The following is a 21,388-nucleotide window of genomic DNA, read 5'->3' on the forward strand; positions in this document are numbered from 1 at the left end:
GCTCTGGGGCCTCGCTTGGGGCTCTTTAGTCTGGAGGCCTGAGCCCAGAGTTAGGGCAGGAGTTTCCCAGTTGGCAGATCTCCACGTGTGAAGATGTAGGAACCTGCGTGACGTTGATCTGGCTGGTTTTCTCTCCTCCAGGCCCACGAGATCTGCTACTCTGTGTTGTGTCTCTTCTCATATGTGGCTGCTGTCCGTAGCAGTGAGGAAGATCTCAGAACCCCACCCCGGCCCGTCTCTAGCTGATGGAGAGGGGTTAAGGCTGCCCCAGCCCAGGGGCCGTCCCTTGCCTCTCGCTGTTCCCAAGTGCACGATGCTGCTGTGACTGCGAAGTGGGTGATGCGTGTGTGTTCTCTGCCAGCCCCCTCGCTGAGGCTTAGGTGGGTCCCAGTTCTGTGTGTCTCAGTGTCTTAGTGTGTCTCACAGGGCTGAGCTAGTCTCTTCCAGCTTCTTCCTCTCCACCCCCCAAAGACCATCCTCCTGTCCCCTCGGGGCTCAAAAGTATGTGTGTGTCTGTCTGTTGGGCCAATGGCTTCTAAGAACTCAAGAGTACAGGCCAGTGCGAGCCCACTATTACGTGTCATTGAGACAGTTGTGTTGTAGTTTCTCGTCCTTGACATTGTAACCGTCCAGAGCAGGACTTGGGCTCTCCGTCCTCTGTGATCCGGCACCACTAGGTGCCTGGAGCAGTCCCACTATGGGGCGTTGAGGGAAGCTTGAGGCTTGTCCCCCCAGACAAGGGCGGGGTGGGGAAAGAAAGGGAGAGTCAAGGGGCAGAAGAGCGAGTGGCAACCTCCCTGCTTCCTTAGTTCCTCCCTGGAACTTCCAGGCATTTCCCAAGCTGGCAGCGACTGCCCATGGGCACAGGCTTGGCTGCTGCTTCCATGGTCTCCACCACTGCAGTGGGGCTGCACTGACGGCTGCTGTTTGCTGAGCAGCAGTTTCCTCGTGGTCCGCCTGGCCTTCGGCAGGGGAGAGCAAAATGACTGGGGCTAGGAGAGTCCCAGGGACCACAGGCTGCCACGCCCAGGAACCTGGTGGTGTGGGGAGAGGCCAAGTTCAGTACCCACCTCTGTGTCTGTGGCTAGCATCGCAGCACTGGCTGCCAGGGGGAGAGAGAGCCTGGGAGTGAGTGGGCAAGAGATGACTGTAAATATTTCAGCTCCACATTATTTATAGAAAATGTACAGATGTGTGAATGTGAAATAAAGGTCCCTAACTCCCCTTGGGCTCCTGGCTGCCATGCGTTAAATGACGCCTTCTCTCAGCCTGGGCTGAGGAAGGCTGACCCTGGACTCGAAAAAGGCACCTTTGGCCTGAAGCAGTCAGGGAGGTGAGATCATGCCCATCCAATCTCTGGTGTGCTGAAGGCCCCACTTCCCACCCCTCTGGCCCAGTGGAGCTCACCACACTTCCTGTGCTCTGAGAGGCCCCATGGGAGGGGCCTTCCCAGGGCCCCATCAGAGGGCTGCTGTGCTATGAGTTGGTCACTAGAGGGAGCAGCCAAACAGGGCTTTGACACCTAAGCAGAGATTTAGTAGTAAAGGAAAAACCAAGGCCCAGGGTCTCAGCTCCCGGTGCCTCTTACAGGTGTGGTCCAGAGAGGTGTTTGTTTGTTGTGACTCCGCCAGAGCCTCCCATGGGGCCTGGAGCCCAGGGCTCTGGGCTCTTGGCCAGGAGTGTCTTGGGTCGGGTAGAACTCCAAGAAGCAACCTTGGACCAGCCTTCATGGAACTTCTTTCTATGCCATGGAGAAACCACTCCCTGGGCAGGAAGGACCCTTTTCACTCTATCATCAGGGCACCTCTGAGAGCTGCTGGCTTCCTCCTCCCAAAAGAAAGAGAACTGGTGATGGGATTTGGGCTCCCCACGGGGGAAGGAAGAGCAGAGCAGGGCCCTGGTGCCTACACCTTCCTGGTTCCCAGTGCCTTGTCTAGACAGGGTCACTCTCTTCCTGTGCGATACGGGTGTGGATGGGCAGTGGGTTTTTTGCCCACTGGGCCCCCAAAGCAGCTGGTACACTTTCACTCCAGGCCCTATGGGCACAGAACCACACTGAGATTAGCACTGCCCCCCATCCAGGCTGCTGTGACCATGGGTCACCAGGACAAAGATGGGAGAGCCTGGGGATTCTGGCTCTTTTGCTAATAATACACTTTCCTCTGTCACAGCTCCTCAGTTTCCTCATTTGAAGGTGGGGAAGACTGAGGTTCCTTCTAGTATTAATGTTTTATGAACTTAGGATCCCACTCTGGTCCTCATTTAATTCATCTGGGAGAAAGAATACCTGCCTTCAGTTGGCTCTCAAAATCAAGTAAATCTTCCTGTGCTTTTTCTGAAAATAAGCATCTTGGACAAGAAGAGTCAGTTCTCTGTGATTGCACTGATCTTTTATTGCCCTTACACACTGAGAAAACACGGCAGGCAGAGAGGCCTGTCCCCAGCCATCATTTCCTGAGCCCGCACACTTTTCGCCCCGAGGATCTGAGGAGCTTCCAGATGGAGCTCTGACAGGTTAGCCTGTGCGGAGTGCCCCCCATGCCTGCTCATCGTAACTACGCTGCCCTACTGGGGCTCCCCCAGCCCAGCTCCCACACACACACTTGCACACACATCCAGCAGCAGAAGGTGGCTTGTCCAACTTCCTCCCAGGCTCCTGGTACATGGGCTGGCTCCAGTTGCACCTGTGACACAGGCTCCCTTGTGAATGAGCTGGACTGAAGCCCTACTAAGAGCCACCTGCACCCCCATTTCCTGCTGGCTGCCCTGGACCAAGGGCCAGGGCTCAGCCTTTGATTTGGGCCCTGGGTATCAGGGTGATGTGGAGTACATACCTGGCCATCCCCAGGGAGCCAGCCTGGTCACTGAGGCACTGCAGGAGAGAAGGAGGCCATGCCATGCATGTGTTGAACCTCCCAGCACTACATGCGTTTCCCCCGCCCCCAGCCTTCGGGAAGGCTCAGGCAAGCAGCTCTGGCAACAAAGTTCAGAAGCCAACACCATCTGGACATGACAGGGTCATTGCTCTTTCAGCCAGAGCAGCTGCTTGGGCCAGGACAGCAAAGCGAAAGCCCAGAGTCCCAGCTGGCACCTGGCCTTTGCCACCATCCCAGGCCCTAGCCCAGCGGGTTCCTCACCTCGCACTTCCAGGCGGCACTCACACTGTGCCTCGCCTTGCAAGTTGGTGGCCCTGCAGACATAGACGCCCCTGTCGAAGAGGCAAGGTTTTCTAATCTCCAGGGTCAACACTCCCTGCTTGCTGAACATGCGGAAGCGGGCGTCTTTGCCCAGGTCCAGGCCATTCTTGAACCAGGAAATTTTGGGCTGTAGGTGGGAAGGAGGGAGATCTCTCAGGTTGAGAGAGGACCTGGCAGGAACCTAGGGAGACGAGGCATTTGGGTTTCTACTCTGGGGATCCCACTGGAGTCCCAAATTATGCCCAGGGCCAAGTATGAACAGGGAGCCAATGAGGAATGCCAAGGCCCTGTTCAGGGAGGGCCCTGATACCCAAAAGTGGGGACAGGCTTGGGGGAGGACTGCTTGAGGCAGGGGCCTATGAGCCAGGCCTCCTGGGTCGGCCTGGACCAGGGCCCAAAGCTCCCTACCTTGGGGCTACCCCGGACAGCACAGCAGAGGGTAGCGTTGTAGCCGGCAATGACCGAACGGTTCACCAGGGGGCGGGTGAAGCTTGGGGCCTCAGAGAAGTCCAGGGCCTTGTAGTTGGGTGACTCATACATGATGCCTGTCGGTGACAGAACTTGGTACCAAGAGGGCCACACCTAGCCAGGCTCGCCCCCCTGCCCCAGCCCCTGCCCGCGGGGGGTGGGGGTGAAGGTACAGCACCTGGTCGAGGGATAAAGACAGGCTCCTTGGTGGTGGCGGCTCTGTCACTGGGCCCCACCATGTTATGGCTGAAGACCCGGAAGTAGTAGCCATTGCCGATGATGAGCTCTGACACCACACAGTAGGTGTGGCGGTAATGCTCCAGGACAGTGAACCACTCCTGGGGTGGGGAGGAAAGGTAGGGGGGTCTCTGGGGCAGGCCCTACTTCCTGCCAGGGGCCTCTCTTGGGTACCCCTGGTGTCAGCACCTTCCCTGTGGAGGGAACCAGTCTACTGGGGAGGGGCAGCCGGGGCCCAGGTCTGCCTGGACCCAGAGAGGGTGCGTGCGGGGGGCCCAGGCCCCCGGGCTCACCATGCTCTTCTTGTCAGCTTTCTGAACCGTGTAGCCCCAGAGCTCTGTGTTGCCGTCATCTTGGGGTGGCTTCCACTCCAGAGCCACATTGAAACCCCATGCCTCAATGACCCGGATATCCTGGGGAGGACTTGGCTTGTCTGCAGGAGACAGACCCAGTGGGAAGCCCAAACCTCCTGACATCACCTGAGTGTGAGTAGGGGACGCCAGACTCCAGGGGCCCCCTCGCCCCTGCCAGGACCTGGCCTGCCATCTTCTGCAGGGGCTCTGGGCATCCCAGAGTACGGGCCCCAGGCCTGGAAGACGAGAAGCTCCAGGTTGAGCCCTGGGCCCTGGCAGCCTAGCTCAGGGACTGAAAATGCTCGGACTCAGAGGGAAGCCCCAATGCCACGTACCAACGACCTGCAGGACCAGCTCGGCCTTGTCCTCCATGCTCTCGATGCGCAGAGTCACCTGGTAGGTGCCCGAGTGGGCGACGTGCGCGGCCCGGATGAACAGGATGGTGTCCGTGGGGCTGTTGCGGATGCTCACCTCCTCGCCTGCCAGTGGCTGTCCCTCTTTGGTCCAGGTCACCTGAGGCCGGGGCTTGCCCTGTGCGGGAGGACAGCTTACTCCCGAGCCTGGCTCTCCCTACCGGCCACTGCCCCAGCCTCGCTGAGACATCTGTCTGCTGGGCACGGACAACACACGGAGGGAAGGGAAGGGGGCCAGCCCTACCTGGAAAGGAATGAGGAGGTTCACGGGCTCTCCGACCTTCTTCTGGATGGTCTGGCGAAGATGTCTGGGTAGCTGGAGCCGTGGCCGCTCTGTGGGTACGAGTGAGGGGCTCGGCGGGGGCCCCCACAGCCGCAGGCCCAAGGAGCGCCACAGCGCCCTCCGCTGGAGGCAGGGCCTGGAGAGCCGCAACTAAGAAACATGCCGCCTGCTGGGCCCTCCTCTCCTTTAGCTCCCCAACCCCAGCCCCAAAGGTTCCCAAAGCTCCTGCTTCCACCCGAGCCTCTCCACACTGCTACAACAGGCAGGGATCAGAGAGAGTGAGGAACTTATCTGAGGTCACACAGCTAGCCAGTCACAGGCCAGGATGCAAACCTAGACTTTTGGACTCTATGCCCCCTGCTGTTTCCATCCCAGTTTGCTGCCTCTTTCCACTCTGAGAACCAATCCTTAAAGGACTGACTCTTTGTTGGCAAAATAATGGAAAGTGGATCCCACATGGGCCAATCTGACAACAAGTGACCTCACTGCTCAGTCCTTAACACATGGACAATACCTACCTGTTGGAGCTCAGAGACCCACAAAACAGAGCTCGAAGGTGATGGTACAATGACCTACATTTTCCCTGGTCCAGAACTGGGGGTTGACGTGGAAAACCAAGAGGGAGGCCCTCTCTGCACATCTGGCCTGCGGCACGGGTATAGGCACCGACCCCTCCTGCCCCTGCCCAGCATTTATCCCCTCCAAGTAGGGTCTCCCTGACTGCCCCCACCTCCACTGGACCCCAAGGGTCAGGGTGCCAGTGGCAGGTCTCATCCCTGCACGAGGGGCACTCACGCAGTATCTCCTGCACCGTCACAGGCTCCTTGGTGGTGACAGGGGCTCCAGGCCCCGCCACGTTGTGAGCCCGCACGCGGAAGAGCAGCCGAGCCCCCGTGGGCAGGTCCTTCACCAGCAACGATGTGTGCTCGCTCAGCCCCGGGAGCGCAGCCACCCACTCCGAGCCTGGGGGCGGGGGTGGGGATGAGGAGGCAAGGCCATGGGCAGTGTCCGCATCCTGCCGCCCACATCCCTGGTGGCCGACTGGGGCCTCCACTGCAGACAGGGGCCCTGCAGGGTGACAGGGACCTGGCCTGGCCTGGAGGGCAGTTCAGAGAAGGGTGCTGGGAGGCGGAGGGCCCAGGGCTGGGCTGGAGCACTCACAGCCATCCCGGCAGTACTCCACGCTGTAGCCGTCGAGGCCTCCAGCTCCCATGCGCTCTGGGGGCCTCCACTTGAGGGAGACGGTGGTGTCAGAGACATCCTCCACCGCCAGGTGGCTGGGCTCACTGGGGGGGCCTGGGCAGAGGGGAGGCCAGAGAGGGGTCTGAGCGAGTCTGCACCAGCCAGGGCAGCTGAAGGACCACAATCCAGGGAAATCCTCCCCCTTCGACTGGCTTTCAAGCACTTTGAGAAATATTTCAGCTCCATTAAAAGACATGTCTCTAGGGCTTCCCTGGTGGCGCAGTGGTTGAGAATCTGCCTGCCAATGCAGGGGACACGGGTTCGAGCCCTGGTCTGGGAAGATCCCACATGCCGCGGAGCAACTAGGCCCGTGAGCCACAACTACTGAGCCTGCGTATCTGGAGCCTGTGCTCCGCAACAAGAGAGGCCGCGACAGTGAGAGGCCCGCGCACCGCGATGAAGAGTGGCCCCCGCTTGCCGCAACTAGAGAAAGCCCTCGCACAGAAACGAAGACCCAACACAGCCATAAATTAAATAAATAAATAAAAATAAAAAAAATAAACAGGAGCTGTTGTTTAAAAAAAAAAACAAAAAAACATGTCTCTAGATAGGCTTACTAACAAACACACACCCAAGCAGCATCAGCGATTACAGAAGAGATCTAAAAAGGAAAAGACACCCAAAAACAACACCAACATGCTTAGAAAGAGCCACTCTTGTCAGATGGTGTAGGAAATTCTATAAATGTAATTTAAGAAAAAACTGGCCTTAAACATGGAAATTTCCTGACCCCGTATGAGTAACTGAGTTGACTAAGAGCTGAGAAAACCAGAAGTCAGCTCCTAAAGAGAGGCCTGGCCCCTTCTCCCCAGAGGCACCCTCTTCCTGCTATCTCACCAAACTGTGCCCCCCTCCCTGTGTCTGCCCCACCACAGACAGCCACCCTCCTCCCCCCGAGACTCACATGCCCCAACAGGGACAGGTGTCCTCGAGAGTGCCACACCCTCGGTGTCTGTTCTACCTTCTCAACCTCCATTATACAGATGTGGAAACTGAGGCACAGGGGAAGATGATGACTCCAGATATCCCTCCTGGGGATGAAAGAGCTGGCTCTGCAAACCCCATCTCTGATTCCTGGTCCAGGGCCCTTTCCGAGGGACCCAACTGCCCTTACCCTCTTCCCTGGTTAACAAATGCTGGCTGAACGGACTGGGGAACAGGGAACAATGAAGATTTACTGAGCTGCTGTATGCCAGATGCTCCACCTGCATGATCTCATTTCATCCTAACAATTCTATGAAGTAGATATTGTCATTATCCCCATTTTATAGATGTGGAAAGTGAGGCTGGAGAGGTGTCTCAGCTCCACCCCCTGCCAGCTGGTGACCTCGAGAAAGTCATCTAACTTCTCAGAGCCTCACTTTCTTCACCTGTGAAATGAAGGTGATTAAAGGAGACCACGGGTGTAAGCGCCACCCACAGAGTAGCTGCTATTACTGGGGCCCCTGAACGGGAGGGCGTGGGGCGGGGCAGGCAGGGCAGGCTCACCAACAGGCATGAACGGCTGGGAGGCAGGGCTAGGCCTGGACATGCCCACTGCGTTGACGGCATAGACCCGCATCTCGTAGACCACGCCCTCGATCATGCACCGCGCTTCGTGACTCAGCTCCCGCAGCAGGTCGAAGTTCAGCCGCATCCACCGGTAGCTCTTCTTCTTCTTGCGCTCCAGGATGTAGCCTGGCGAGGCGAGGTGGGAGCTCTGGTCTAGAGCGCAGGCACCCCCGCACGCCCTGCCCTGGGCTATGTCCCCTGTGCCCTCGGCTCACCTAGGACTGGCTGCCCACCATCGTAGGCAGGGGGCTCCCACCGCACCGTGCAGGAGTCCTCGCCCACGTTGCTGATCTCTGGGGCCGCTGGAGCATCCGGCACATCTGGGGGGAGGGTACCCACATCAGGCCTGCCCGGCCGAGGCCAACGTTGCCCATCCCCACACCGCCCCAACCAACAGGCTTCCCCCACTGCCCCCAGAGCCTAAAGCGATCTTTCCAGAGTGCAGTTCTGATCACATCACCAGCCTGCAAACAACCTGTTACGGCTCCCCACTGCCCATATTCACCGGTCCCAGTCCCAACCCTCTCTATGGATCTAAGAACGTGGCCCACAGTGTTTGTTTAGAGACTAAATGAGTGCATGGATGGGTCCTCCCTGGTTGCTCCTGTGGCCGCCCCACCTGGGCCCCTGCCTCACCGATGACCTTGACTGTGAGGTTGACCTGGTCCTCGCCCACGGGGTTCTTCACCGTGACAACATAGACGCCCTCGTCTTCCTTCTCTGCTCCCTCAACGGTGAAGATGCTGCGGTCCTTGGTGGTCTCCACTCGGACCCGGCCCTCGGTCTCACACAGCAGCTGGCGGGGGAGGAGGAGTTGGGGGGAAGGACCCACGTCAGAACCAGGGGCTTCTGCAGCCTCTGCAACAGCTGACAGCCCTGAGATGGGAACGGAGCTCAGTGCTGGGTCTGCTGGGGAGACACAGCCTGTGTGGAAACTGCACCCATGTGAGCATCTAATCCAAGACCCTTTCCTTACCACCTGCCATGGGCACGACACCAGGGCAAGGGTCACAGGTTCTAGCTCTAGCTCTGTCATGGAAGTTTAGACAATCGCCTGTCCGCTCCATGCCTCAGTTTTCCTATCTGCTGAATGGGAATAACATGACCTCACAGAGCTATTGTGAGGATCCTGAAAGACCTCAGCTGGGCAGAGGAACCAGCAGTGAGTTGGGGACGAGAAGCTGACCTGATTGGTGCCCCTGCAGCTACTCCTATTGAAGAGTGCCAGGGAACCCACTCCCTTGCTGGGAAGAAGCACAAAGTCAAGGCCAGCTCAGGAAGACAAGAGCCAGGGAGCGCCCCCAGTCAGGAGGACTTCCTGGCAATGTTGAAGGTGTAAACGTGTGTCTGTCTGGGGCGTGAGGGCCCCGTGGAGACCCTACCAGGGGCAGAAGCACAACTCCTGCCAGATGTGGCACCTTCACAGAGACCTCACCTGAGGGTGGATACCACATGGGCAGAAAATGACTGAGGGCAAATGAGCCACCTTCAGCCTCACTCACCTTCTTGTCAAATACCCACTCATCACTGGCACCTGAATCCCCTGATGCATCGAGGGCTGGCCCTGCTGGGACCTTATTCCCCTGGGAACAGAGCAGGAAGGAAGGAAGGAAGGAAGGAAGGAGTGAGGGGAAAGAGGGTCTGGCTCAGCCTGGAGGGAACCCCTGCCAAGCAACCCCTACCCCTGTCTCTCCTTTGCCCACCTCCCTGACCTCTCAGCCAGCTGAGCCTCTGTGCTCCTAGTCAGTGGCCAGGCCGTGTACATGTGGGGTGGGAAGCAGGTCCCAGCATACATTAGTCCCATGCACCCATTTTACAGGTGGGGAAGTGGGGGAGGGATCCACAGTACCTTTGTGATGGTCTTCTGCCAAATCACAGTAGGAGCAGGGTCCCCGGAGATAGGGACGTCCAGGCGTAGCTTGTTCCCGGCCACCACCACGATGGTATCTGGCACGCGACCTGGGCAGTCCAGGTGGATCTTGGGAGGTTCTGGCAGGGAAATGGCACAGGTCAGCGAAAGAGGAAGGGGCCTAAGGCCTATGAAAGAGGGGAAAGCTAGAAGGAGCACATGCCCCTGGTTGTTTTGTTTTTAATTTATTCTACTGAGGTATAGTTTGCACACACTAAAATGCCAAGACTTGAGCATACAGCTTGATGAGTCTTGACAAATGTATACACCCTGTGTACATGTATACACCACCCAGTCAAGACCCAAAACATTTCCATCTCCCCAGGAAGTTTCCAGGGAGGTTCATAACATCAGGTCACCTAGTGTAGCATTTCTCAACTTGTGTTTGGGGGAACACTAATGTCTTCCTAGAAAAAAAAAATTTCCATGGACAATTAGGAAACCTTAGGTTAAACAAAGTTAAGCAGGATTTTTTAGAGCCTTTGACATGCTAACGCACCTTCTGAATCAACAAGAGGTTCCCAAACTTATTTCACCATGGAACCCTTGTAAAATGGAGTACCATATTAAGTGAACTCTGTTTGGAAAGCCCTGACCTACAGCATGCCTCAGCCTGGACTATTCTCCTGAAATTAGGATCCTACACAGTTTAATCTAAAAGCAGGAAAGGTACTTCTAAAAGCAGAAAAGATTTAATAATAAAATCTCACCTCTGTGATGTCATTTGAAAGCTCACACACACCATGTCAGATCATTGTTCCTACCATCCCATAGGGGAGCCACTTCAGGATCCCCATTTTAGAGGTGAGGAAACTGAGGCTCAGAGAGACTGCAGTTGGCCCATGGTTGTGAGTGGCAGAGCTGGGGCTGGGCCTCAGGGTCCCCACTCCCGGTTCCTTTCTTCCCTCTGCTTGTGAGTGGAAGGGAGACACGGGCAGGGCGTGGGAGGCAGCACGCAGGGGCCCAAGACTCACCCTGCCTAGGCACGAAGTCAATCTTGACCTCTGCAAGAGATGCAAGAGCAAGTCGCACCAGGGTGAAGGCAGGGCCCACAGCAGCAGGGCCCAGCGGCAGGGGCCCCCATGCCCCTCAGCACCCGCTCACCCATGAAGTGGAGCTTGGCAGACAGGTTACAGGCGAAGCCTTCTGGCACAAAGCTGTAGTCCGCCTCGTCTGCGGGCGTGACGTCATCCACGGTCAGTCTGTGCACCCTGCAGGGCAGTGATGGCTCAAGGCACCCTGCTGCGCCACGCACTCCTGGCCTCACCGGACACCCCAGCCAGGGCTCCAGGGGGCCCTCATCCCACCCTAGTTCAGTGGTGTTCTAAAATGCTCTCTTCCTCTATGTTTGAATTTTTCAGCTCCCTTGCATGCTTTCAGAGGTAAGCAGTGTAGACGTGTCCCCTCGGCTGGGCCACTGGAGACTGGGCAGGGGCTGGTCTCATTAATCTCCGTGAACTTGGGCCCAGATGCTCGGGGCATGAGTAAGAGAGTGGGAGAGAGTGAGGGCCCCTGGCCAGAGCCGTCCTCCGAGGCCTCCTACTCTGCCCCGGTCACGAGTTGGGGGAGGGGGAGGGGGAGGGGGGCTCCCACCCTGTCTGTATCTCTCACTGCTTCGTCTTTGTCTCTGTCTCCCTCCTTCTCTGTCTCTAATGGACTCTTCTTCTCTGTATGCGTCTGCCTCTCCATACTTCTGTCTCTCTCTTTCTTTCTATTTGTCTCTATCCTCATTCTGTATATCTGTCTCTCTCTGTATCTTTCTATTTGTCTCTGTCCTGATTCTGTGTATCTGTCTCTCTGTTCATCTGTTTCTCCCTCTGTCTCTCAATCTCAGTCTGACTTTGTCTCTAGTTCAGTCTCGGTCCTCTCTCTGTCTGTCTCTTTCTGTTTATCTCCATCTATCTGTCTGTCTTTGTCACCAATCTTTTTCTCTGTGTCTCTATCTCAGTCTCTCTCTCTCTCTCTCTCTCTGTGTATGTATCTCTCCCAGTATGTCAGTCTCTGTTTCTCTCTGTCTCTCCGTGTGTCTGTCTCTGGCACACGCTGCACACTCACCGCCCGATGTGGGACACCTTTATGCGGCTGTCAGGCACCAGCTCCTTCCCGTTCTTCAGCCACACGCCCCGCACGTTCTCATCCGACACCTCACACTTGAACACGGCCTGGTCCTTTGAGCCTACCGTCAAGTCCGCGATGCTCTGGTACACCTCCAGCTTTTTCTCTGGGGGGCATAGGGCAGAGCCAGTGAGCTGGGGAGGGTGTGTGTGGGCGTGAACCCCTGCGGAGATCCCTCGGGCTTGTGAAAACACATGAGTGCAATGCATGTGTGCCTGTGACAGTGCCGTGGACAAAAGGAATCTCATGTGTGCCGGGGTGGGTGACACTAACCAGGCCCATGTGAACCTCCACATACCCTCCAGGTGGTCACCTCAGCATCCCCATTTTATGGATGAGAAAGGTGAGGCCTGAGGTGTCAAAGTGACTTGTCCAAGGCCATGCAGGCCTCGATCCCGGGTTTGCCCAATTCCCCTACACGGCTGGGGGGCTAGTGCTGAGGGGGCCTCCCAGGGCCTCACCCTGAACGATGAGTTCAGCCAGAGCCTGGCCCCCACTCGTGTGCAGCGCGTAGTGCCCAGCGTCCTCCAGCGTTGCCTCGTTGATGATCAGGTGGTGTCTCTGGCCGTCCTTCTTGAACCGGTATTTGAAGGTCTCCTCCCGTGTCAGTTCCACCCCGTCCTTCAGCCTGGCCAGAGGGTGGGCAGTAGGTGCCAGGGCCTCCTCTGGGGATGCCCCCGGGTCCCTGGCCCCGCCCCGAGCCCCCCGCCTCTGGCACTCACCATTTGACCTGGGCCCCCTCCTCAGACACTTCACACTCAAACTCCACTCGCTGTCCCACCATCACCAGCTGGTCCTCCAGGGGACATGTGATCAGCACGGGGGGCTCTGTCAAGCAGAGAGAGCATGATGGATGGGCCGCTCTGCCGCCCCCCTCCCCTCTCAGGGTCTCAGGGCGCCAGGCCCACCTTTGACAAAGAGCTCGGTGCTGCACTTCTCGCTGCCCACCACGCACTGGTAAGCCGCGTCGTCCGCCAGCGAGCACTGGCTGATGGTCAGCGTGCGCTTGGCGCCGACGGACTCGAAGATGTACCTGGGCGGGGCCGGGGTGTGGGCAGGAGAGCCATGGACGTACCTCCTGGGCTCTGGGTGCCCCCTCAAACTGCCGTCGGGACCCCCGTGCCCACACCCCAGGCCTTCCAGGAGCCTTACTTGCTGTGGAGCAGAAGGGGCCATTGGAGCGTCCCCGATGGGAGGCGCGAGACCGAGAGAAAATGAGCAGGGAACAGAGCCGGGAAGAAACAGAAAGGTGGGGAGTTAAACCCAGAGAGAGAGAGAGAAATGGCGGGAGACAGAGAGACAGGGATCCAGAGCTGGCCAGAGAGCATGGGTGGAGGGAGAGGCAGGGAGAGCACGGCTGGGGAGCAGCCCCCCCCAGGGCCCCTCCTCACCCTGCAGTGTCCCCGGGTCCCACTCCCACCCGCACCTGCCGCTCATCTGGATCTCCTGTCCGTTCTTAAGCCACTTGACCTCGGCGTCGGGGTCGGCCAGCTCCACGGTCAGCCGGATCTTGTGGCCCTTGCTCACCTGGTAGGCCGGCTGCAGCTTCTTCTGAAAGGCTGAGCGCTTCCACCCCTCAGCCCCCTGTTCCCGGGGCTGGCCCAGCGAGGAGGGCGAGGTCCTGCCTCTCTCCTCCTCCTGCCTCCCCGCGTCTCTCTCTGTGCCTCCGCCTCTGCTGTGACTCTGTCCCTTTACCCCTGTCTGTCACCTCCTTGTCTGTCTTTGTCGTCCTCTCTTCCTTGGGGTCCTCTTCACCTGCTCAGCTCAGGGATAGGGTCTGGGGCTTTCCAAAAAGACAGAAGCTTGGCAGGAGAATGGGTGATGGGACAAATGGGACTTCTTCTCCTCTCCACTCCGTTTTACCAACAACCCCCGGTTTTATGCCCTCCTACCAGGTGCCTCCGCTGTCCCAGCTCAGTTTCCTGGGCTCCTTGTCAACCCCTTGATGGGGAAGGGCTGGCCTGAGCCCTCTCCTCGGACCCGCCTGGGGGCGAGGGGCGCTAACCTGCACCCACCTGTTCTGTTTGCCTGTGAGGAAGATTATCCAGGCTCTTCTCTTCGTGGGTTGGGGGTCTCTGGGCTAAACTGGCTTCTTCCCCTTTTTTGGGTGTGGGGAGAATTAAGCAGGCTTTTTTTCCCCAAGCCGGCTAGGGGAGGAAGAGGCCGCCTGGCTTTGGCTGGGGGAGAAGGGCTGGCCTGGGCTCCGTCCTCTGCCTGTGGCGTCTCTGGGCTAACTTGGCCCTTTTCTTTTTCTGTGCGGCAAGGTGCCAGCCTGGGCACTCCTGCTTTTTCCCCCCCACACGAGAGGGGATTCACCTGGACTCTCCTTCCCTGAGTGTCTCTGGGCCAAGCTGGACGCAGCTCTTTTCCTGTGGGCATGTGCGCGTGCGCGTGCGTGTGCGTGCGTCTGCGCAGGCGCTCACCTCGCCCTCTCCTCTCCCTGGCAGGCGTGTCTCACCTGTGCTCTTCTTCTCCTCCCGCCTCATGCCCTTGAGCCGCTTGAGCATGCCTCGCAGGTCGGTGATGCCGTGCTGGAAGGCGATGCGCTCGTACTCTGACGGGGATGCCTGCCGCAGAATCTCCCACACATCCTCCTCCGCGGGTCCCTCCAGCCTCGAGTCCCTGTGTCACGCGGTCCACGTGGCGAGGCTTCAGGGCAGGCCCCATGGCCAAGACAAAACTGCAGCCCCCTCTCCTCCCCTCCCAAGCGGAAGCTGCCCCTGCCCCTCTGCCTCTTCCCTTCTGGTGGGACAGCTCGAGCTAGAGTGGGTCCTGGGCCAGTGCTGGGGCTCAAGGGGGCTTAAGGCTTCAGTATGGGGGGGGGGGCTGGGACTGGGAGGTGCTCCTGGCTGAAGTAGGGGTGACAGGTGCAGAGCTTCATGGGGCACTCACCGCGGGGTCCGGAAGCTGCTGCTCCAGGTGGGGAAGAAAAGCAGTGGACACATTAGAGGTGTAACAGAGAAGAACAAACCTGACTCCATATTGGATCTATTCCTTTAGCTCTCTAACCCTTGTGCTGTGTTGCCTGTGCTTGGTCATGCTGGCTCTGCATCTTTGTAAAAGAATGTTGCCTATGGCTCAAACTATATATGATAGCCCATTCTCAAGGCTTTGCCTCCCAGGCTTGACCTTTAAAGGTATATAGCACTTTTCATTTGTATAGAGATAAAAAATTGCAGAACAGAAAATAACATTTGTCTTGTTGGAGGTTTACAGGAACATTGTGACCAGACCTACATGGCCGGCTGCGAGAACAAAGGATTCCACCAAGAAGTCTGCAATAACTAGCCACACCCCCTCTCCTTTTAGTAGAAAAGAAGCCTGAATTCTAACTTGGGTGAGGTGGTTCTTTGGGACACTCGCCCACCATCTTCTCGGTTTGCTGGCTTTCCGAATAAAATCGCTATTCCTTGCCCCAACACCTTGTCTCTCGATTTATTGGCCTGCCGTGTGGCAAGCAGTATGAGCTTGGACTTGGTAACGAAGGAAGGGGTCAGCCCTCCATGGACCGCAGCCCGTGGGTCCTCACCTCCACCCTCTTCCCTGCACTCACACCTCTCCGTTTACAGGGCACGTGTGGCCTTGTTTATTCCTCCTGAGCTCCGGCACGTGGGTATCAGGAGAACCCGAGGCTCAGAGACTCTCCCCAGTCAGTAGGGATCCTCACCCGCGTCAGTCTGATCCCCAGCCCTGTCATCTGTCATCCGCCCTGGCGGGGATGGCTACAGGGTCCTGCCAGTGCCCTGCTGCCCCAAAGCACTTGACCCCGACGCTCATTTTCTGGGCTGTAGCAGCATCGGCCATAACGCAGGGTCCAGGAGAGGGAGGGGCAGGACACTGAGGACACAGCTCAGTTGCACTAGGCTAGGAGGGCAATTCCTGAGGCTTTGGAGCCTTCTCCCAGCTTCTGGGTCCCCAGAGCCTATTGAGATGAGCTGTCGCAGACTCAAGTGTAGGATGGTCATGGGAACGGTGTGAGGATGTTAGTTCACAGGATGTTACTTCTGCTGAGCCCTCTGACTCTTCGCAACACCTGGATTGTCCCATTTGACAGACAAGGAAACCAGCTCAGAGAGGTGCAGTGACCTGCTCAGGGCCACACAGCTGGAAAACCACGGTGCCAGAATTTGAAACTGGGCCACGCCACCTGCTCTGGGAGCTGCTACCCAGGGGCTCACCTCTTCCTCAGCAGCGAGCTGAAGTCCAGAGTCCCAGCATCCTCATGGCCATCACTATGGAGAGGAACCCCCATAAGGCCACAGCTGAGCCAACTAGAAGGGGTTTGGGAGCAGGGGGTGGGGTTGTGGTGGGGGGATGGACGTGAGAGGAAGGGACACTGGCTGAACGGCTGCTCCCTGACCATCTCAGACCTCCGGGGTCTGTGTACAGGTGGGTAGGAAGGGGTACCTGATTCGCCGACCGCCTCCAGCCAGGCTCCTGTGGGGGTTAGACTCAGTTTCTCACCTGCCCAGGGGAGCTTACTCTCTTCCATCCCCATCCTCTTCAGCCTGGCCCTCCACATCACCCCAAGCCCTGACCCCCGTATCACCCCCCCATCCTGGTCCCCCCACGTTACACCTGGCCCCGAACCCCAAGGGGCCTCAGACCCCAGCACCGGCCTCCCCCAGGCCCTGATGAGAGGTGGCCACTCACGTGCGGCGGAAAGCTGATCGGAGGTCCACGTCTCCAGGGCCGATGGCCTCTGAGTTCAAAGAGGGGATGAGTCAGGGGAGGAGGCTTCAGAGGGGGCCATCCCAGAAGCCCTGCCCTGGGATCTCCTGGTGTTGCAGACCCACCCATCCATGACCCCTTGACAGTGGGCATCTGCCCCAGGACCCCATCTTCTCAGCCTTTCCCAGCCAGGGTCGAGGTACCAGGGACGTGGGGCAGTTTATCGTTCCCAATACCTTTGAGGTGGTTCATCTCCTGCCCATCTCTCAACTCACCCTTCACCTGTTCACCTGTGCCAGGATCCCAGACACCAAGATGACTAAGACCCCAGATGAGATCTGGGCTCAAGCCCCACCCCAACCCTGGAAGCCTCGATGGGTTTCTTTCAGTATTGGGCATGTGGTCAGTGGTTGCATGGCCAGGGCTCAGCATCCTCCTAAGTATTGGGAAGTGGAGGCAGGTATGGGGACAGGGCCCATGGGGAGCCCAAACCCAGAACTGATGCCAGAGGGCCCCTTACCATGGACGGTGAGGTTGAAGTTGCAGCTGTCAAATTTGTCCTTGGTGGAAACCTCACAGCGGTAGCCACCAGCAAAGGTGGTCTGGGCATCTGTGATGTGCAGCTCAAACAGGTAGACCTGTGGAGGTGAGGTGTCAAGGGAGACTGGAAGCGAGGAGATGAGGCCCTTCACCCCTAAAGGAGACTGTGGGTGGTTAAGGGCCACCGACCTTCTCACCCCTCAGGGCTTAAATTAATCCATACAGTTTTGTATAAATAGAAAAAGGGGCCCCTTCTCAAGATACATTGACTGCCATCTGCTGGTACAGGGTGGTGATAAAATATAAATCAAGGGTGGCTACAAGGCAAATGGCATTCACTTAAGATGAGGCACTTTGGGGAATTCCCTGGTGGTCCAGTGGTTAGGACTCCATGATTTCACTGCAGTGGGCCCAGGTTTGATCCCTGGCTGGGGAACTAAGATCCTGCAATACACGTGGTTCGGCCAGAAAAAAAAAAAAAAAAAGAGGCACTTTTGTTCAGTGCACAGCCCACACAACTGTACGTGTCTACCCTGCCCTGCCAGAAGCCCTCGTGCCTGGGCCGGGACTGTGGAAGAGTGGGAGGAGCAAAGGCTGGGAGTCAAAGCACAGGTTCTAGGCCTGGCTCTGAGTGACCTGGGACCAGCAACAACAAGCTCTCAAGCTCTGGTTTCCTTGTCTGTATAGTGAAGAATTGTTATGGTTGATCATTGAGCGTCCCTTGAGCTCTGATACCCATCCATCTGGGGCCTTTACACCCTCACTGTCTGGTGCCCCTTAAGCCTTATTTATGCCCCCTTGAGACTATCATGCCCTCCGAGCCCCCCATGTCCCACAGGTCCCCTGTGCCTCCCCATAACCCTCCTCTGAGCCTCCCATGCTCCCTGTGTGCCCCTGGCCCCCCAACCAGCTTCCCAGGCTCCCCATGACCTTCTTTGCACCTCCTCTGTGCCTCAAGTCTCATGGTGCCCCTTGCCTCTCTGTGCCCCCCATGCCTTCCAGGGGCTCTCCAGGTCCCCTTTCCATGCACCCCCATGACCCCCGTGCCCCGCAGCTCCCACCTTGCTGGTCCGGTCATAGCTGTCGTGCAGCTGCAGGTGTTGCCCCACCTTGCTGCTCAGGTCCACCCACTTGCCCTTGAACCACTTGACTACAGGTGGTTTCAGGAGGCTAGCCCCGGCCACGCGGGCTGAGAAGGTGATGCTGCCACCTGCAGGAGAGGGGTGACAATCGGGGATGCCCTGCTGCCTCCCTCCCCACCTCACCCTGCGTGCAGCAGCCCCGCACTCACCCGCGGTCACCTCGCCATCCTGTGGCCTCATCACAAAGAGGCCGATGGGATCGTCAGGGACACTGGGTCCATCAGGGGCTGCTGAGCTTGACCCTGTGGACAGAGGCCTTTGAGACCTTCCCTGGGACACCCCCATCCACTGACCCAGCCTCCCTGGCCCGCCCCCTCACCTTCAGGAGTCAGGGAGCCTCCTTCCACTACAGTGGCCGAGGCCAGGGCTTCTCCAGGGGCTCCAGGAGCCTCAGCAGGGGCGGCAGCAGGGCCTGGCACAGGCTCTGCCTTCCCTGGAGAAGATCAGATGGGGAGTCATGGAGCAGTTTCTAACCAGAGACCCCCTCCTCTTGTCCGTGGTCCTTCCCGTCTTTGCGATGTGTACAAAGGTTCATTCAGCCTGCCTCTCACCTTCTCCTCACCCTCACCGGCCATCTGTGCCCACATTCCAGGGGGTCGGCCTGAACATCCCTCCTCTCCTTCCCCAGGCTCTGGTCTTGGTCCAGCCCCCCAGGCTGGGCTGGGTCTCCCTCCATGCCCATAAGCTAATGGGGCTTCCCTGCCAGCACACACAGCCCACTGAGTTCCCATCTGCGTGGGCATGTCCAGTGGGAGGGCAGCTTATGTCTTATTCATCTCTGAACTTCCCCCACCTCCGCAACGGCCGTGACACACCAGGGAGCCACGTGGGGACACTCAGAAAGGTCTTGCTACAGAAAACGGGAAAAGGCCATTGCTGGCTGAGGGCACAGCCGAAGCAAAGGTAAGAAAGTGGGAAAACACCTCCTGCACTCTGGTTGAAGGAGAGGTGGCGGGGCTGCCCCTGCCTCCAGTAGCTCCAACTTCAGGGAAGGCTGCCCAGGGTCTTACCTGCTTCTAAGACCTTGAGGTCAAACTTGACCTTGGAGGAGCCAGCGATGACTGCATAGGACCCCTGGTCGGCAGAGCCCACGTCCCTCACTGTCAGCGTGTGCCGCGTGCCCTCAGCTGCCAGGCCATATTTGTCACTGGCACTGATGTCACTGCCTGCCCGCTGCCAGCGCACCTTCACTCCTGCACGCTCCGTCTCGGCCTCGAACACGGCAGGGCTGCCTGTGGCCACCTCCACTGACCGTGGCTTCTTGTTGAAGGCGGAAACTGAGGGGCAAATGGAATCTGCAGGGGCCCCTGGCTTGCCCATGCACACCACCCATATAGCGCTTCTTATTAAATACGATGACAAGCAGTTTAATGCATCACCTCATTTAATGCTCCAATGGCTCTATGAGGAAGGTGCAGTTATTATGCCCATTTCTCAGATGAGGACTCTGAGGCTCAGAGAGGTTAAGTGACTTACCCAAGATCACAGAGCCAGTAGGTAGGACAGCCAGGCCTGTGGTCCAACCTCCATACAAGAATTTTTGCTAGGTGTGTCCCTGGATACCCCACCCTCTCAGCCTGTGGAAGCCCATCCCCCTTTCACCCCACCAGCTGGGGCCCTTGGCAAGGGACCAGTACTCTGCCTACTTGGACGTGGCTAAATTTGTCCTCTAAGGGCTTCAGGCTATCAGCAACCGAGATAAGACTGGCCTGGGAGGGAGCTGGGGCTGGGGGGATCATCCCTGACATGGACAACCTTGGTAAGGGCACAGGCCAGGACTGGGGCTCTGGGCTGTGACTTTCTCTGCCCTTGGCTGGGGACCAGGGGCCTCTTGACCATCCTCTCCCAGAGCAGAGGGGCTGCAATACCCCACTGCGGGGGTCTTGACTGGTGTGCGGGCCACAAGGGTGCAGGCTCATAAAGCAGACAATCTCAGAGCTGGAAGGAACCAACCTAACCCCTCTTTGTATAGATGGGGAAACTGAGACCCAGAAGGGGAGGGACCTGTCCAAGAGCATTCAGGGAGCCTGGCTCAAGTCAGCCTGGGGTCCTTCCTTCAGCAGCCTTTTCCCAAAAGGCAAGCCCAGGCTTAACCTTGCTTCAGGAGATGGGCATGGAGGCAGGGAAGGGGTCTTCCTGCGTCCTGAGAGCGGGGTGATGGCCCACTTCCTGCCTTGGCTCTCTCCCACTCTGTGCCCCTGACCCTGGTTTACTCTCACTCTCATCAGAAGGATGAGAAGGAGAAACTGAGAATCAAAAAAGGACCCAGGAGGACGGTGCCCCTGTGCTGGGGCTCAGAGGCCTCATCCTCATCAACCCCCTCAGGAACTCGATCCTAGGCCCGCCCCCAATTGCAGATGTCCCCAGCCCTCCCTGCCCCACGCTCAGCCCCAACCCCAGGCCTGGAGCTACCTGGTTTCTTCCCTGGCTCAGGCATCTTGGGAGAGGTCACACCAGGAACTGAGCAGGCACGGACCACCGAAAGAGAATCTGAGCAGGGATCCGTCCCCCTACTATATAAGGGGCCACCCCCTCTCCAGGCCCTCCTTATCTGCACCCTGCCCAGCCACCTGCTAAATATAGACAAATTCCAGAGATCAAGGGCTCTCCAGGAGAACATGAGACCCCATCGTTCCTGGCTGGCCCTGGCCCCTCCCCCGCCAGCCCAATATGACAGCTTCTGCACCCCAACCCTCAATGAACCTCAGGAGTACCCCAAGCCCTGTCTGTATGTCCTTGTGACAGGCAAATTGTGCGGTGGGAGCGTGTGGGACTCATAACCCAGAGGCTGATGGGTCAAACACATCCTTGCCGGGCAGTGGTTACATGCACAACCGTGGGCTGGGCCGCCCTGAGTCCTGGCTTCCCCCGTCAGTGTTCCTCTGTGACCTTCTGCCCCCTGTGACTGCCTCCACACACCCTCCCCCTGCCCCCGCTCAGGTCACATCAGGAACATCAGTTGCTACACAGAAAGAAGCAAATTACATGTGACCCACTGTAAGCAAGACCCAATATCAGGGAAGGTCATTTGTCCCTCACAGTCAGGAGGGAGGAATTCTGTACACAAGGACTGTCCACATGGTCAAAACTTACCACCCCTTTTAACACCGAAATCCATTCTTTTCTTCCATTTTAACCATGTTTAAACCGCATCTCATGTTCCTGGGCCTTCTTTAAAAGGGCACTGGGCGCCACTTTCCCTCTCTCAGGACTCAGAGATCCATGTAGGGAGTGTCATGTTTGGGCTTCCCCAGTCTGAGCCCTCGG

At 57.9% G+C, this 21,388-nt stretch overlaps 2 protein-coding genes across 51 annotated transcripts in view; one reads left to right on the forward strand and one right to left on the reverse strand.

The window, feature by feature from the left end:
• MADD (MAP kinase activating death domain) overlaps nucleotides 1-1,224 on the forward strand; it is a 40,237-nt gene extending 39,013 nt beyond the window's left edge. For all 50 annotated transcript variants that reach the window (XM_082410668.1, XM_082410682.1, XM_082410679.1 and 47 more), the window contains one exon: nucleotides 142-1,224. In XM_082410668.1, the coding sequence (XP_082266794.1) occupies nucleotides 142-246 (105 nt within the window). In that variant the 3' untranslated portion in view covers nucleotides 247-1,224. The remainder of the gene's footprint in view (nucleotides 1-141) is intronic.
• A 1,140-nt stretch (nucleotides 1,225-2,364) lies between these two features.
• On the reverse strand, nucleotides 2,365-20,643 carry MYBPC3 (myosin binding protein C3). Its single transcript, XM_082410848.1, has 33 exons — nucleotides 20,534-20,643; nucleotides 19,132-19,398; nucleotides 18,441-18,554; nucleotides 18,271-18,363; nucleotides 18,041-18,189; nucleotides 16,960-17,077; nucleotides 16,422-16,470; nucleotides 16,176-16,205; nucleotides 15,947-16,000; nucleotides 14,661-14,678; nucleotides 14,227-14,390; nucleotides 13,195-13,327; nucleotides 12,677-12,801; nucleotides 12,491-12,596; nucleotides 12,230-12,396; nucleotides 11,709-11,874; nucleotides 10,758-10,864; nucleotides 10,628-10,657; nucleotides 9,594-9,733; nucleotides 9,247-9,327; nucleotides 8,381-8,540; nucleotides 7,960-8,064; nucleotides 7,682-7,870; nucleotides 6,113-6,247; nucleotides 5,747-5,914; nucleotides 4,913-5,001; nucleotides 4,591-4,786; nucleotides 4,196-4,335; nucleotides 3,844-4,003; nucleotides 3,606-3,742; nucleotides 3,138-3,324; nucleotides 2,835-2,872; nucleotides 2,365-2,684 (listed from the first exon to the last, which is right to left on the reverse strand). The coding sequence occupies exons 1-32, from the start codon at nucleotides 20,556-20,558 to the stop codon at nucleotides 2,862-2,864; spliced, it is 3,813 nt and encodes a 1,270-aa protein (XP_082266974.1). The 5' UTR covers nucleotides 20,559-20,643; the 3' UTR covers nucleotides 2,365-2,684; nucleotides 2,835-2,861.
• Between the last annotated feature and the right edge of the window lie 745 nt (nucleotides 20,644-21,388).

Source organism: Balaenoptera physalus (assembly GCF_965194825.1).
Source record: "Balaenoptera physalus genome assembly, chromosome: 10".
Taxonomy (NCBI): domain Eukaryota; kingdom Metazoa; phylum Chordata; class Mammalia; order Artiodactyla; family Balaenopteridae; genus Balaenoptera; species Balaenoptera physalus.